At 43.0% G+C, this 16,639-nt stretch overlaps 1 protein-coding gene across 2 annotated transcripts in view; it reads left to right on the forward strand.

The window, feature by feature from the left end:
* SEC24B (SEC24 homolog B, COPII coat complex component) overlaps positions 1-16,639 on the forward strand; it is a 2,214,138-nt gene that overhangs the window by 582,292 nt on the left and 1,615,207 nt on the right. For both annotated transcript variants that reach the window (XM_069630875.1, XM_069630876.1), the window contains exon 8: positions 10,321-10,423. In XM_069630875.1, coding sequence (XP_069486976.1) covers positions 10,321-10,423 — 103 coding nt within the window. The remainder of the gene's footprint in view (positions 1-10,320; positions 10,424-16,639) is intronic.

Here is a 16,639-nt window from a genome sequence, read left to right on the forward strand (position 1 = left end):
AAAACTGCAAATGTGTAAATTGGAACTTTTCAACGTGTGAATTTGGCTGCACTGTTTTCATTTCAAGTTGTTTTTTTTTTTTTTTTAACTGTATGCCTTTTGTTCTACCGTACCTTATAGTTGCTAGTGATATAACATCTCTGATACTGTTATAAAACAAATATACATCATTATTTAAACACATATGATTAATTATTTGTCAAAATCGGAGTGTCATTTATGCCATTGCAAAGGGTTTTAAAATCTGTTTCTGCCTCTTATTTTGTGAGGGATTTTGATTCTGTTTGCTGCCTCATATCCGTTATTCCCTGCTGCTTCTTTCTATCCACTCAGAATTCGATTAATTGGGGTTTTAGGGAACATTGCAGGGGAAAACCTTAACTCGGGTCGTATCTATCCTAATTGAGAAGTGCTCCTATTCATTTGTGCTTTGGATGTGTTCTTGTAGAAGGTTACCCAAGTGTATTTCAGTAGTTTTCATTGTAATTATCACCCCATTGGTGACTGCTGCCCAATATAAAAATGCTGTGATTTCCTTTGAAATTAAAATAAATAAATATTGTATTCCCACCAACCAGCCTGGTTCATGGTCCATTGTGACCCGGGGTATTTGAAAAAGGGGCTGTGAGACGTGTTGGGTATCGGCTCAATTTGAATTCATAGAAAATAAAGAGAAAGTATTCTAATTGAGCGCTACATCTTAGGCTAATGTTACGCTCACCTGGTATCCACGGGGACGCCACCCAGCCCTGGTTGGATGATTTGCACTCTCGAAACCTCTCCCGGTTCCTTGGTAAGGCCTATGGTTAAAGATGGGTCTGCAATATAGAAGAGCTGGATTCAGTACCAGATTGTCTTTGTTTTCCCACCTCCCTTGGCCTCAACTCCTTCCTCCCCCTTGGGCCTTCTCCTCACCTTAATATTGTAAAAGGTGGATTCTCTGTCCTGCTCCTCATGGCAGGGGCGCGTAGATGTGGGGGGGCGAGCAGCGACCAAGTTCCTTCACTGGTGCAAGCCCTCCTGTGGGAATCCAGGCCTGCTGCGACTCCGTATGTTTGCTGCTTTACAGTCTTTATATGCAGTTCTTATGTTCCTCTAAGTTCGAATAATAATGCCTTGCTTCTTTCCTTTTAGGTATGGAAAGGTATTTTGGTGTTGTCATGCAGTTTGAAGATGAGCATGGGCCGGTAGGCGAAAGCGCATTGTGCGCAATGCTGTCCGGTGAGTAATGCACAATGCGCGGCACTGTTTCGCCTTTTATATTGCTAACCTGTGTCTTTTCTCTCCTTGCAGGTTGTGATATTCCTCGCAGAGCGCCGTAATGTTCCAGCAATGATACTGACCAGGAGATGACTACCCAGGTAAGAATTGCATGGCTTTCTTCATTCGGGAGGAAACGTGAGTAAACGCTTACTAATGCTGTCTTTCTTTCTCCTCTTTCCAGGTTATGGTATTCCAGGATGCATGCGGTGCCGGATGATGGAGTTCGTACCTTAAGGTGAGTGGAACTGAAGTCTGAGATGGATTGAAGGCAGGATACTGTTCCAGGTAAGTTTCTTAGTGTTCTTTCTCTCTCTGCAGGTCCTTGGTTTCAGGTGAGCTGGCATCAAAGAACTGGACACGGTGAGCGTTACGCTGCCCACAGCAGAATAACGCAAAGCATGTTCTGCTGTTTGGGTGTGGTTTAAATAGTCTCAGGTAAAGTAGTCCAGGTAAAATAGTCCCAGGCCTGCCACACCCAAAGTAGTCCAGGTAAAGTAGTCCCAGGCCTGCCACACCCTAAAGACTAGACCGTATAGCTCAGTTCCTTGTAACTGAGCTATGTGTGTGCCTCCATGTTGGCTGAACCCCCCCATGTTAAATAGTCCCAAGTAAATAGTCCCATTCTAATGTTGGTCTTCATGATGGTTATGAGCCTGGTGCCAAAGGCGCCAGGACTGACTCCAAGAGAGTCTTGGATGAGGTTTTAAGGCCTTTGACCTGGCCCTAACTGGAAGGCTGACTTGCCAGTGAGGGCCATGGGCAAGGGTCATGACAGCTAAGGGCAAGAGTCCTGATCCGGTGTGTGACGCCCGGTTAAAATCCTACACATAGTGAAAAATATCACATTCCAACTTGGCTATCACGTTGTTAACTAAGCAATTCCCATGACATGGCATACCTCTAGGTTACATTATCCAACCAAATAAGTGAAACATCTTCCCGTGGATAGGCAAAGGTTGCCTTCCAGACTCATTCACTAACAGCATTTTTAGATAGGTGTAGGTTTAAGCAAAGTTTGAGGTTTAGATGAAAATGCCTCATTTTATATGTAATAGAAATTGATAGTGAGAGAATCCCACTAATGCTGGTCCCCCCCATACAGGTGGTCCAGAGCCATTCCCTAGATAGCTCCGTGTTACCAACTCTCATAGTACCAAAACTTTGCATCCGCTTCTCATCGAAATAATGGCAAAAAATGACAAGATGTTTAATTGATTCTTTTTCGGATGCCATCTTGCAGAATCTGCAGTTCTCATTTTCCTCTTTTCTGATGTGCAGATACCAGTATTTCGTTCTTTCATACGTTGGCATCTGATTAATTTTAAATCTTAAGTACACATCACGCAATATATTACAAGGAAATTGCACCAAATATGCCTGACGAGGTATATGTTTTGTAGTGAAATGCGAAATTTCCTTGTAAGATCCTAGTGCGGATATGCGATCAATCGTATGGCACCAATCCAACTCATAAAGCTTTTTCTTAGAATGAACTTGCCTAAATTCAAGGTCCATAGTCTGTTTCCCCATTTCCAGTAATAAAGCGTCGATTCAGTTAGAAAATGTGTAAACATGGATATGGGGTTGCGCTCCCTAATCATTTTCCCTAAGTTCTGGTACAGGGAGTTGGCTGGAGGAAACATAATTTTAGCAAAATTTGAAAGTAGCCACCAATGATGGCCAGCAGACAAAGCAGAAAGGCCCAACTCCTCTCTAAGAATAGCATTTGGACGTGCGTTTGCGAGTCTTGGGGTCTTACTCCAGAATGCGCCTTGAAGTTGGTCAAGAATGATGTCAATTTGTGTTAGGCACATATCTAGGCCGTAGAGTAATATGGCCTCTACCTTGAGAATGTAAAACTCTTTCTGGGGTAACATAGAATATTTACGAAATTTTAGGTAGATGGTGCGCATTTGTGCGATTAGTGGTTTAATTTTTTTATTTAGCGCTCCTTTCCACATTTTTTGCGGAGTTTGCGTCCACTAAATCATACTCCAAATATTTGATCGAAGCTGCACATGGCACAGAAATTTCATTAATGGCCCAATTGAATGCGGATCTTTTTCGCTTGAGATTCTGAAATACAATGATTCTAGATTTTGTAACATTGGAGGTGTAGATTGTGTGCTTGCGAATATTGTCAAAATAAGTTCAATTTTGCTTGTAGGCTGAAAGGAGTTTGGTCAAAATTGAGGATATCATCCACAAAAGCGAGCCAGTGTAACTGCAAGTACCCATGTTTTGCCGGATAAATGATGTCCTGAAGCCAGATCTTGTCAATATCACACATGTACAAGTTAAACTGGGTTGCTGCTAAGTAGCAACCCTGCTTAACACCTATGTCAATTGCAATTGGATGCGTTGTTGGGCCGGACACGTTAACCCTTACTCATGTTCTGATGGAGTTTTGCTATGAGGGTAATTAGCAGAGCTGGAATTCCTAACCTATTCATTTTGTCCCACAGCAGGCTTCCGATTACACAGTCAGACGCAGCAGAAAGGTTGATTGATGCCATGTATTGTGGCCCAGCATTAAGACTTTGGGCCTGATCACGAGTTGGGCGGTAACGCTGGCGCTATTAGCGCCGGTGATAATAACCCTACCGCCAACCCCCCGGCACTATTAGCGTCGGATCACGGGTTTGGCGGAAGGGTTATTGCCCATTCCCCATTGGGCCCATTCGGGAATTCCTCATTCCCCATTGGGCCCAAGGGGGACAATTTGCGCTATTACTGCCGAAAATCGTCAATTTTGCTGCAGCTCAAAGCTGGGGGGAAATCCGCCAAGGCCATGATCTGGGGGACCCTTAAATGCGGCGGTAATAGCGCTACCGCCGCATTTAAGGGTTACCGCCAGACTCGTGATGAGGCCCTTTGTCTTTGCCAACAGGTGAAACAAAATAGTAGCATTCAGCGAAGTGCCCATCTGTGAGCGAAACCCAATCTGATAATGTGATAGAATGTTATTGTGGTTGATGTGCTGATGTAGTTCTCTGAGAAGCAAGATGGCAAAAATCTTTGCAGAGGCGTCCAATAAGGCGATTGGACTAAAGCTTTGTGGGTCAGCCGGATTGCCTTTTTTGAATATTGGGACTGTTATTGACTGTAGCCAGGATCGAGGGACCATAGATGTAGAATAGATCTTATCAAATCTGATTTTTAAGATTTTTGCCCAGAACTGCGGATTCCGCTTCAACACACAAGGAGGTATGGAGTCCGGACCCTCAGCCTTAGAATAGTTTAAGGTCATGATTGCCCATTCGACAGCCTAGACCAAGGTGAGTTCCCAGAAGATGTCGTCAGAAAGCTAAGAGGACTAGTGTTTTCGAATTTGTGTGATAATTGAAATTTGGAAGTGAAAAGGTTTGTCCACGTTACTTCAGATAAGGATGCAGACAGATCGTTCCTGGGCTTTGAATAGCGCGCTCTTAGCATGGCGCAGATGGACCTCCGATCGTTGCGGCATAGAAAATAAATCATGTTCTGATTGTTTTGGTTGTGTCGGAGGCGATTGATATTTAGGCAGATATTTCTATAAGTATTGCACATTTATTTTTTTCCTTGGAGAGAATGCACCTAAGCCTAAGTCACTCGATTTAAGTTGGCGTAAGGCCCGGTTTTTAATGTGTTTTTCTAGCAAAAGGTCACTGCTGTATGGGTGGGCATGTTGGCATTTTGCTAGAGCCTGTTCTTGTACTAGCTTTGAGAAAGAAGAGAAGAAAGAAAAGGTCTAAATCAGCAAGCTAGTGAGACAGCGCCTAGAGACACAGCCAACCAGTAAGCCCCAAAGAGTGACCTTTGGTCTTAAATCCAATTTCTTAAGTACAAAAGATATAATTAGCAGATAGAAAGTCCAAAGAGTATTATTACTGGATGTTGTAGTCCTTGATATTGGGTAGCGTTTCGCCAGAGTACGGAGGTGTTGAGCTTCCTCTTCAGCATACAAGTCTCCTCTTCAGACTTTAGTAATGGCAATTTCAAAACAATTCCAAAGCGGGACGCAGCAAGGACATGCAGCGATCCCAGCACAACAGCACAGCACTTGCAAGCACTTCCGGATGCTTTGGGGAACCCCTGAAGTAGATCTGTTTGCATCCAATATCAACAGGAAGTGCAACCAGTTCTGCTCCTGGGAATTTCCTAGGAGAGGAGCTGTGGGGGATGCGTTTGTAGTGGACTGAGAATTTCCACTCCTTTATGCGTTCTTCATGTCATCAACGGGTTGAGGAAGTTCTGTAAATCTATGATCATTGGTGTTCCTGATTGGGCCAGGAAGACATGGTACGCGGACCTTCTAGACATGTACATCTGCCATCCATTCCATCTTCCTCAGAGATCGACCTACTCTCGCAAAAGGGAGGCTGTCTTCTTCACCCAGGTATCAGAACTCTGAACCTTCTTGCCTGGTTTTGGAGCGGTTAAGATATAAAGATTGGGACCTCCCGGAAGACGTGACTGAGGTGTTGCTTCCGGCTAGAAGGCTAGCGTCAAAAGCACTATACCACTGCCATTGGTATAGAGCTAAAGATTTAAATCCTTTCACTTGCAATACACCTGCAGTGCTTTCTTTTTTGCTGCACCTAACCCATCAGGGACTGCAGGTGGCTACTGTCAAGGGATATCTGGCGGCGTTATCCATTTTTAAACGCACTCCACAACAAGGCTCTTACTGTTTTGTCATACAATTCCTGAAAGGAGTGACAAATACTTTTCCACCCATCCCTTTTCTTTTTATTTCCTGGGATTTGAACCTGGTATTAACCTTTTTTTTTTTTTTAATGGGAGCACAATTTCAACCTCTCTATTACTGACCTCTCTAGTTACTAACCTTGAAAGCTATCTTTTTAGTCGCCTTCACTTCTGCTTGCAGAGTGAGCGAGCTACAAGCCTTGTCACACAAAGCACCTTTCACTTTATTTTCCAAGCAGATTATAGTTCTGATGGTTCATCCCTACTTCCTTTCCAAGGTGGTGTCTGAATGTCTTCCTACACAGAAAATAACTTGACAAACTTATTATCCACCTTCTCACCCTTCTAAGGATGAAGAGAGGTTACACAGACCTCACCCGTAAAGGGTTCCTAGTTTCTACATTTCTAGGATGGCAAATGTCAGACAACATGACCAACCTTTTATTGGGTATACGGGCCACAGGCTATGCCAAGCCATGACCAAACACATTTTATTATGTTGGCTTATCCTACACAAACTGTTCCTTATGGCCATCCTATCTGCCAAGAGAATAAATGGGGGTCGAGGTGTTTCTCTTTTTTCAGAAAGATAAGGTGGCTCTGACTAAGAATCTCTAATAAGATGGGGTCCTACCTTTATCACTAAACCTCAGGGAAATTAAGCTCAACTTGTATTTTATGGTGGGATTACTCCAGGTAAGAAATCGGTCAAGGTTAGATTGGTTGAATGGATAGTTTACTGTGTTGTAAAATAAACAGCAAGGGAAGTGCCAAATACCTTTTTACCATTAATGGAATACAGATTCTATTGTAAATTACTAGGTATAATCAACATTGGGTATTGAAAACCACTGTGATACTGCGCTGTCTACAAGCAAATTATTTTAAATTGTGTTTTGCTGCACTGGGTCACCATTGGCACTCATACGCTTGGTGTCAAAATTGATAAACATGTTTATTATTTATTAAGAAAGAACAACATTTAAGTAAAATCCCACAAATCCATCTATAAGCACACATTTTATTTTAAAGAGCATCCTTAAGAAAGTAATGTAAGCATTCTCTTAAACTACTAGAAATTGCAATGAAAGAACTTTGAGCAATCGGAAGAATAAACTGGATCCCGAATGACACAAACACCCATCTAGCCCATACGACTTCAAAGAAGCTCTAACAAGGAGCAAAACAAATGTAGGCCTGTGATAATTAAATATCATTAAGAAAATGTCATATTAAACATGACTTTTGTTTAGAGATTATTCAATTATTACTTTTGGAAATAACGCAATAGTCCTCTTGACCATGTACTTTTCACAGATCTTAAAGTTCTTCCTTGTTCAATGTTATTTAAAGGTTTATGGAAGGCAATGGCACAAGCAGTCACCTTTTCAAAATCTTGTTTATAATCAACATTGTTTGATATGGAAAGCTTTAAAAATGTTAAACCTATTGCTACCTCAAATTAACAAATTGACTGTTCATGGTAGGCAGGTTTGCAGCCACTAGTCCGTTTCTGTATCAAATTCAAGAGCTTGCTTTTATCCTTCAAAATAATCCTTCAGCTCAAAGACGGAGTGGAATTTTAAAGTTGGATGAGCATCTTCATGTCAAATGACGCAGAGTAGAATGTTTGTTTGTGACTATTTCCCAGGCACCCCACAACTCCCCCCGCAGCCTCGGCTGCTTCCTTGATTGCACTATGGACGAGAGACTAATGGCACCTTTCCACTATCTGTGGTCCAAGACTAAATCTGCCAACCCATATTCAAGGGTTGGCTGAGCGCATGCCAGCATATGATGTGCCCAGCTGTGTTAAAGCTTATGTACTGCCAAAAGATAAACCGCCAACTCATAGCAAAGTTGTAAGATTCAAGGGCTTTTTTTAAATATGGGGAAAACTAAGACTTTTAGTTTCTTTTAGGTTGCTGGACATAAAACAGTATTCATAAATTCATAAAGTTCCTTATTTGAGCGGGTGATTCTCTTCCCCTTGATTTGTCTTCCCTTGGTTGCTCTATCTGTTCCTTAGGTTTCTCTTGATCAGATATAGAAACTAGGCTTACTCTCTTGGCAGGTTTCCACTCCCCCTGTTGTTAACAAAATCTTTTAGCTAATCCTGATTTGCTTTTCTCAGGATCTCTTTTCTTTCATGTATTCCTTATACAATGTTCAATATGTGTTTGCCTGGTTCCTACCTGGGCTTCTCTTTCATGCACACACTTACAATTGCCTGGTATACTCCCCTGCCAGGGCCTCCTCAAATGCACTCACTAGCACTTGCCCGGTATACTCCCCTGCCAGGGCCTCCTCAAATGCACTCACTAGCACTTGCATGGTATACTCACGCCAGTGCTTTCATAGGTGCACTCACTTGCACACCTCTCCAAGGTAAACATTCTCTTGTTTTTGCTTATTATAACAGTTTATGTGCCTGGTATTCTATGCTACTAGGGCTTTTTATCTGTGCATCGTACGCACTCGTAATCGTGAAAACTCTGCATCTTTCCCTTGTACTCTCATTCACTCTCTCTCTCTTTTTTGTATACTTTGTTAATGTTGATTTGGTTCTGGCACAATCGCCAATACGCCCCAGTGTCCCTTCTTCCCCTTGGTGGACTCACTGGCTTTGGCTGCCATATTCTCTCTCTGGCGCGGCCCGGAGCTAGCGCTTGTTTGGTGCCTTCTATTTGGTTGCTGTATTCGATTCCTTGCTGTTCAGCATCCCACAGTCCCTGCTGGGCTCCTCTCCCTCGGGTTTTCAGGCTCTGGTGAGGCAAAGGCTTCTTCCAGACACCCGCAAATGGGGGCAAGCTCTCCATAGGCTTCCGACATTCCTGTGGTCTCTGCTGGGCTCTTCTGCTTCGTGACTTCAAAGTCCCGTAAGGCGAAGACTGCTTCCAAACACCTGCGAACACCAGCAAGCCCTCTGCTGGCTCCTGGTGTTCCTGCAGCGTGTCACTCTTCAGTCCTGGGGCCGGTTTGCTCCACAGCTCCCTCTCCTGCCTTGCGTTCTCTTGGCTCGCTCCGAGAGAGGCAGCTTTCTCTCTCCACCACCTCTCAGCACTTGTTAGATGTTCCACTGTTTTACATCTCCCAGGCACAGGCATTCGCTCACAAAGATAAGAGCGCAACCTGTGTTCCTGGCTTTCCTTGATCTACATTCTTCAACTAATTGTCTTTGTCACAGTTCTTTGGTGGTTATGGGAATGGAACTCCATGCTTGAATTCTTACAAGTAAAGTCAGGAAAGTCTAGGTAATTGTTCTCTAAGGGCAAGTCGGTTGTAGATGACTTAAGGGTAGACACTTAGAAGGAATTTTCCCCTCAGTGGATGAGACGAGGTGTTACAGTAAGCCATTAAGGCTTTATGTAGGTATGGGGTATCCTCAAAGAAGATTGGTGGGATACCATCTCATCCGATTGCGCCATGATATTCTCTCAGAGGTTGTCTTCCAACCATGTGATCCTCCCTCATATAGCTGTCCCCATGGTCAGGATCAGGTAGCGGCTGCTGTTCCCTGGCCTCGTGGGGAGAGGTCACCGACGGGAAAGGAGTGATGGCACCATCGGATTCATCACAATTGTTTCTTTGGAAGCACAAATGACTTCTGGCTGCACAGTATATTGCAAATCAGCCTGGAGCATGGGCTGCGAGGACAGCACAAAGCACCCTTGATGCGCCGGGAGTATAGCTTAGGGTCAACACGTTTGTCTTGGAAACAAGAAAAAACAGCAACAGATTTGAATCCCAGTTCCATGATTAGAGACTGGTCTCCGGTATTTAGTGGTTTCTAAAAGATTAAATAATGGATAACTGTAGGCATTCTTTCTGGTGTCAAGGTGTAGGTTAGAGGGGCATAAGGAAGTACTCCCACTCGTGGAGTCACAGACAACGTGACTGCTTTTGACAAATATCGAAGCAGCAACTTGCATATGGTTTACCAGTAGTTCTTTCCAAGAAATCTGCAAGTGGTTACCTGGAGAAATATTGCTACGTTCGGGAAAGGCTACAGTCTAGACACTGATGCACACTCCGATGCTTAAGTATGCAAGCCAGTTCTGTAAAATCTCTTCTTCAGTTGACCTAGCCTTTCCCACGCCAGACTTATAAATGCTGGCAATATGTATATGTAATTACATGGTAATCTCTGGTTATTGTTTGCTTAATATTCATTAATGTATTGTTTTGTAATCTATTTTGAATGTCTGTACATAAAACATTAATTTTAACTATAGCTTTCACACACAATATTTAAAAAAAATATTTTCTAACTAAAAATGTCGAGTGTATCAGATTGATTAGATGTTGCATTTTTTTCTCCACCTGATAAACCAAGTGACTAAATGTGTTTTTTGTATTCCTTCACAGTTCATTTCGATGTACTCTGACAAATGTTCCACAGACGCAGGCTTTGTTAAATAAAGCTAAACTTCCTTTAGGTTTATTGCTGCATCCCTTTCGAGACCTGACGGTAAGAATATGCATACTCTCTCAAAAAAATCACAAGACGAATTCAATTATTTGTGTTCTCTTTGTTTGACCAGCTTTGATTTGCGTGTGCAATAACTAGTATTTCAGCTTATTTGGGACTATGGCCGTTGGTTATTTCAGAAAGCATTAGCAAATGTTATGGAGGATTTTTTGAAAGTAGGATGTTTGGACTTTAAACACCTACAATATGTTGGCAACTCGGATCAAAGTGACTACGTTTTTAAAAGCTGCACCCTTTTTAACGGGAATGTTTCTGGAGTTGGTAGTTCCCTACTGTGCACCCTGCAGCCTTTGAAGAGCAAGCAACATTTTTTTTTCTAATTGTGCAAAGACATTGATGACAACTGTGTGCTATACAAAACACTAAACATTAAAGGCAGAGGAGTAAATTAGTCTTATGGAGAATGTCAATGTATGATTCAATACAACACTCAGCATTTTGAACAAGTTGGAGAAATGTTATCGTTCGGAAGCCTTTAATACAAAGTATTCTAAAAAAGGTCATTTGGAATTTGCCATTGTATTGTTAATTAGATGTATTTTTTTCTAAGTAAGCAACAACGTATTTTCAAAGACTCTGGGTAAAACAAAACAAACACCACCCTTGAGTATCCAAAGATTAAAAAGGACCCCTTTTAGGGTCTAGCTAACTACACCTTTTTTCACTCTTAGCCATATCTGACCGGACCTCCTTTGCAATGCCTCCAACAACCTTTCCATGGTGCAGTGTGACCCACATTTGCCCATTGCATTTGTTTTTGACTATCTATCCCACTTTTTCTGTGCACCTGTGAAGGCTCTTTCCAAAATGAAACCAACATGTTTACAGCATGGTGGGCTGACATTTCATATTGTTCTTTTTTTAGTTTAATGGCCGAGCTCAACACCAGGCCTCTGAATGCTCAGGGCTTAAACTGCCCAGGAAAGCACAAGATACTTATGGGCAGATTGTGGGATGAAAATACCGACCCATGACACTAGTGGGTGGCAATTTTAGCCAATAGATGAGTGCGTTTCAACGTTCTTATGCTTTCAAAGAAAGGGAAGGTGGAATAGTAGCCATCATGGAGACTCTGTTGGGTATACTGATTTCCTTGGTTCTATCTATGGCCCCATTGACCAACAAGATCTAGTTCATACAGTCATACCCACCCTTAAATTGGCCCATTTTGCTCAAGGAGAAATTATTTCAGCAGGTATTCTTGATGTTGTATTGAGTCCTACGCTAGACAGATCACACCATAATACCAAAGTTGGCTCAGGGTTGGAAATTGCCTGGAACTATTTAACTCCTGGATAGGGCTTAGAAGAGCTTGGTTGATTTGACCCTAGCCGCCACCACAAGCTACATTCGGTTCACAAAGCCAACTGGTCCCATACAAATATACCTATCTGACAATAACTATGCAACTAGGAATTTGCATAAAAGTTGCAATAATAAACGCTTAGAAGAACATTAATGTGCAAATGTACTGGACACAGTTATATTTGCACCATACTGTGTATTAGGACCTCATTCCCCAGAAGCAGCACAGAGAAATAAAGTGAGCAAGAACACATCACAGAGAAATGTGGCTGTATCGAAAAACATGTAGCATAAAGAGACAATAACAGATGAATGCATTAACACATATTGGGGGAGTTCTAAACTAGCGATAACGACTTAATGAGTGGAAATAGCAAGGTGGAACAACTGACCGAAGAAATGTAAAAGAAAAGGGAAAGTAATTTAAAGAGAATGTAAAGTGAAGATATGTAAAGCAACATGGCAAGAGTCAGAGGATTGAACAGAAACAGCAATAGAGCACAAGGCATAGCAACGCACAAGGCATAGCAACGCAGCAACAGAAAGAGGCGTTCAGTGAATGTACATTTTTGGTTGCATGTCTTAGTTTGGCAAGAAAAAGCATGTTCCATCATCGTTTAGACTCTTCATTTATGAGGCTAGATTTAAATAGATTCTCAGGCATATAACCAACTCCCCGTCAGAGGAAAATCCTGACACCCAGGAGCTACTTCTGGCTCCTGCTCCATGAATTCCAATTTTTAACCCCTGCAGCTATAAAGCATTGTTGTCTCTAACCTAAGAGTTGCAAGGTATGGGACTGTGTAATATTTGGCAACTGCAACACCCAGAGGTTTGATTGTATGTATTATTCTCCTGTCCACATGGGCCACTCGCACCCAAGGATTATTTATTATCTGGAGAGGGGATCAAAGATAGTCCCCACCAAAACTGCTCCTAAACTCTTCTAAGCACACTCATATGCTGCTTGCAGTGGATCTGAAACCCCTTCTGAAAACCATGTATATGTCCTGGGTATGTGCTAAAACAGATTTGCATTTTTGAATTCTAAGGCCACTTTTTAGGGTTCCTTAACTTTATTTTTCTTTTTCTTTTTTTATTTCTGGTTCACTGACCTTTTTTTGGTGGTCAGATGGTCTTCTACTGAAGATCCCTGCCATAGCTATGCTTTTAAGCTCATTTTGTGGATCTGATCTTGGGTTGCCAATAAGGCTACCGGGCCCCTGGGCTGGTTTAAGCATCTTTGGGGTGATTATGTCAACTTTAATTGGTTTTAGGAAGTGGGCAGGCGCCACCTGTTATTTTAGCTTTTGGCTTCACCAATAGGGCAAGACATTGTATTGCCCACTGTATCTTTTTGGTATCCATTGAAATACCAATATATTTTATTTAATAAGCCCTGCTCTCACCCATTTTGTTTTACAGGCTTTCTTTGTGCAGGGTAGCCATGAAGGAGGCTTAACATTGACTTTGTGTCCCTACGGGCTCTTTGTGATCCTAAACGGCAGCTTCCATGTTGATTTTCCTGGTTTAGACCAGCCTTTCACTGGGCCGCCAATATCACATCTTGTGTGGGGGGTCTGGGTTGAGTGTCAGACTCGGGGGGTGTGGGTGGGAGGGGGGTATGGGTTTAGCCAGATGATATAGTCTCCTACACTCCTGCTCCTTTGTCCCTAGTCCCTTCATTTGATTGATGGCCTGACTTAAGCCAACCCCTGTGAGTGGTGGTACTTAAGAGGAACCCTGTACCTAAGCTGTATCTTACTCTGGAATTTGTCTTGGAAGAGCATGTCTACTTAACCGGTGGAGGGTTTTCCAGCATTGCTGCAATTTTGGGACCACATCTGACCATTCTGGTTGGATGATGTCCTGGCCTAATCTCAGGTTGGGGTTTCCAGCTGCCGGTTGTCTGTCTTGGACATCCTGAATCCTGCTTGACACCACTTAAGCGATGGGTTAGGCGTTCTATGCAGGGACTGTCTGCGGCCCATTGTGCTGTGTCTTCATGTTTCACCAGTCAGGTCGTCCCACCCTGCCTCATCTGTTATAAAGCACTACCATGGGCCCCCTCCACCTTTGTCTTTGTTGGAATGTTTGCTATGGTTGGGCACCCTTATTTTACCCTTCGAGCTACTTAGATCCTGCTTGCCAGGTTCTACCATCCTCCCAGGGTCTCCTCGCTGTGGTTCTTGCTTCTGGCTTGAGGGCCTACATCGTGGCAATGTTACATATTATTCTTTTTTGCTGTTGGGTTCATTGTTGGCCTAGGGTTCCAGTCTCTTGGAAGTTGCATCCTGTAAACCGCATCTGAAAATGAAGCCTTGTACTTACAGGGTTGTTCAGCCTTTTAGTAACGTTTTTCTTGAAACACACCTTGCCCCGGTGAGCTGAGTTTTTCTCTATGCTCTCCCTCCGGGGTCCCTTTGGTCTGGAGTCGAGACTTTTCAAAGTCAGTGGTCCTCTGCATTTTCCCATTTGTTAACATTGGGGTCTTCCTGATGTGCTGCCTCGTCTTCAGGGGCGACTGGTTCTTGGACTGACTGCTGATCTCTTCATTGGGGTCTGCTCTGGTTCTCCCTTTGGTTGTTTGCAGCCAAATTGTGTTGTGGAAAATATAAATATGCAGCTATTCTTTTAATGCCTTCTATGCAAAGCTCCACTTGCTTTTGCCATATTGAATTATGATGCACAGTCTCAAACTAGCCTAATCGTGTGTCGTTGAGTGCATATCTTAACTAAATATACACCAGGTACGCTGCGAGAAGCAGCCCACTTCATAGACTGTCCGTATTTCCACTTTGGCTCAGACAAGCGAAAAGTTCTGCCTTGCCTGGCAAGACAGTGTCTGTGTGTAGAATTAGCAGCATTATGCAGACTAGGCACTGCCCGATCCCTGTGAGAACCGTGGTTATACCTGAATGTGCTTACTTTCAATAAATGTATCTGAATCTGTCTACTCTGTCACAAAGTGCCCACACCCAGCATGAGAAGGTAGTCAATGTTTGCATACTGTATTAGAACCATGTAGAGCAGATAGAGATAGCCTGATGTATTGTATACTGTGTCCATCGAATGTTGTTTGGTACGCCCCTTCCATAGAAGACCATGTTATGCGGACAAATACGATGTGTAAGTCAGAGAAGGGCGGTTGCTGTACAGTGTTCAGTCGTGAATCGTGTTCTCCTCTTCTGTGGATGTCTGTATGCTCTTTTGCTAACTGCCATTAAAGACGCTAACCAACTTTCCATGAGATGTGATTATTTGCTGAGTGGTGATTTTTTTTTTTCCACTACACTTGCGAGGTAGAATTGAGACTTAACTGCATTTTCCACATACATATGGATTGCCAATTCCTGTTTAATTTCTATAGAACTTTCTACTTGCCTTAAAATGCTCCTAAAGTGATTCAGGGGTATTATCCTGCACCTGGACATTCTTCCTATACCTAGCTTGGGTCCATTGAGTTTTAGGCCCAAAGCTAGGTTTTTAGTACTTATCAGTGATTTGTAATGCATTTTTACAGCCGTGCTCTCCACTTCATCTATGAGTACATACTTGCACTATTTTGGGAAACCATGTAATTATTTTTCCCAGAAGTGTACTGCCTTGCTAACGGTTAGTGTATCTGGATTTTCTGGTGGCCTATGGCTGTGTTTTTGAATAGTCTTCGGCCTTTTGGAATCTTCATTAACTGTGATGTGTGTATTTGTATTTTCATAATACTATGCTGGTTGGGGCAGGAATACTGTGAGTTAGTCATTGATGGCACTAGGGAATTTAAATCATACAACTGCGGTTTAATGTGTGGTTCCCTTTTCTTTCCAACCCTTTCCTTTATACGTGGTGTACCTCCAGTTAGTGGACCTACAAAATAATACAAGAGTAGGTTGTCTTTTATGATGTGCTCTCTCTGTACAGGCAATAGGCATTTTAACGGTGTATTTTTTAAACCAGTAAACCACCAACCAGTTGGCCATGCCCCCTTCCCCGAACTGCCCTATCCCCTCCCTCCCTTCTCTTCTGAACTTCTCCTACCCCCACTTGACACCAATCCCACCTACAAACTAAAATCTGACATTAGCCTCTTAACTGCTAAACTTGCCCCTTACCAGACTTACAAAATCATAAGACCTTAGATTCACCATTTCAATTACCCTTTTGTTAACCATTTCCCACAGATCTTCTCGTACTTCTCCAGGCAACCCCTTTACTTATAGACCAGCTTTTCCAACTCCAAATTCTATCCATGCATATTCCCCACTTGTTGACTGACTGTGTCTCTTCAAACCCCCACAATCTAGCTATGCCCCTCTTTGCCAGTTCAGGGTCCAGACCCTCAAAGAACTCCTCATACAAACTGAGAGGACCATCAATCCCCAACAGGAGTAGTTTGTGTCAGCTTCCAGCCCCTCATCCAGAGCACTACTTGGTGGAACTCTGTATATCCGCCCAGTAGGATTGTACTGTTGTGCATGACCACACCAAATGTAGTAATGACTCCACCTCCTTCTTACACCCAAGGCATTTGTCATTCACCCTCTTCCCCATGCCTAAAGTACTACTGGAGTGTACAAATCTCTGTGTACATCTTAGTGTATCTACCATCTTGCACTAAAGAACATTGTGGCCATGAGGAGGACGACACTTCACATGAGGTAAGCACTTGCTTGTCTTTCATTGTTTACTGGAGCGCGGTTTATAGCTCCATGATGGCCACCGTTGTAGCCTTAGTAATCTCGATGCCTGATCCTGCCTCAAGCCAGCCACTACAGCTAGAGTGCGAATTGGCCGGGGCTCTATTTTTCTGCTTCCCTTGTCAGGAGCTGGCAGACAAAGCCCCCCCCCACAAGGGCCACGTTTTAAGCATCTTGAGATATTTCCTGTTTGGGC

The sequence above is a fragment of the Ambystoma mexicanum genome, chromosome 6q, assembly GCF_040938575.1.
Source record: "Ambystoma mexicanum isolate Mex_15411 chromosome 6q, UKY_AmexF1_1, whole genome shotgun sequence".
Taxonomy (NCBI): Eukaryota; Metazoa; Chordata; class Amphibia; order Caudata; family Ambystomatidae; genus Ambystoma; species Ambystoma mexicanum.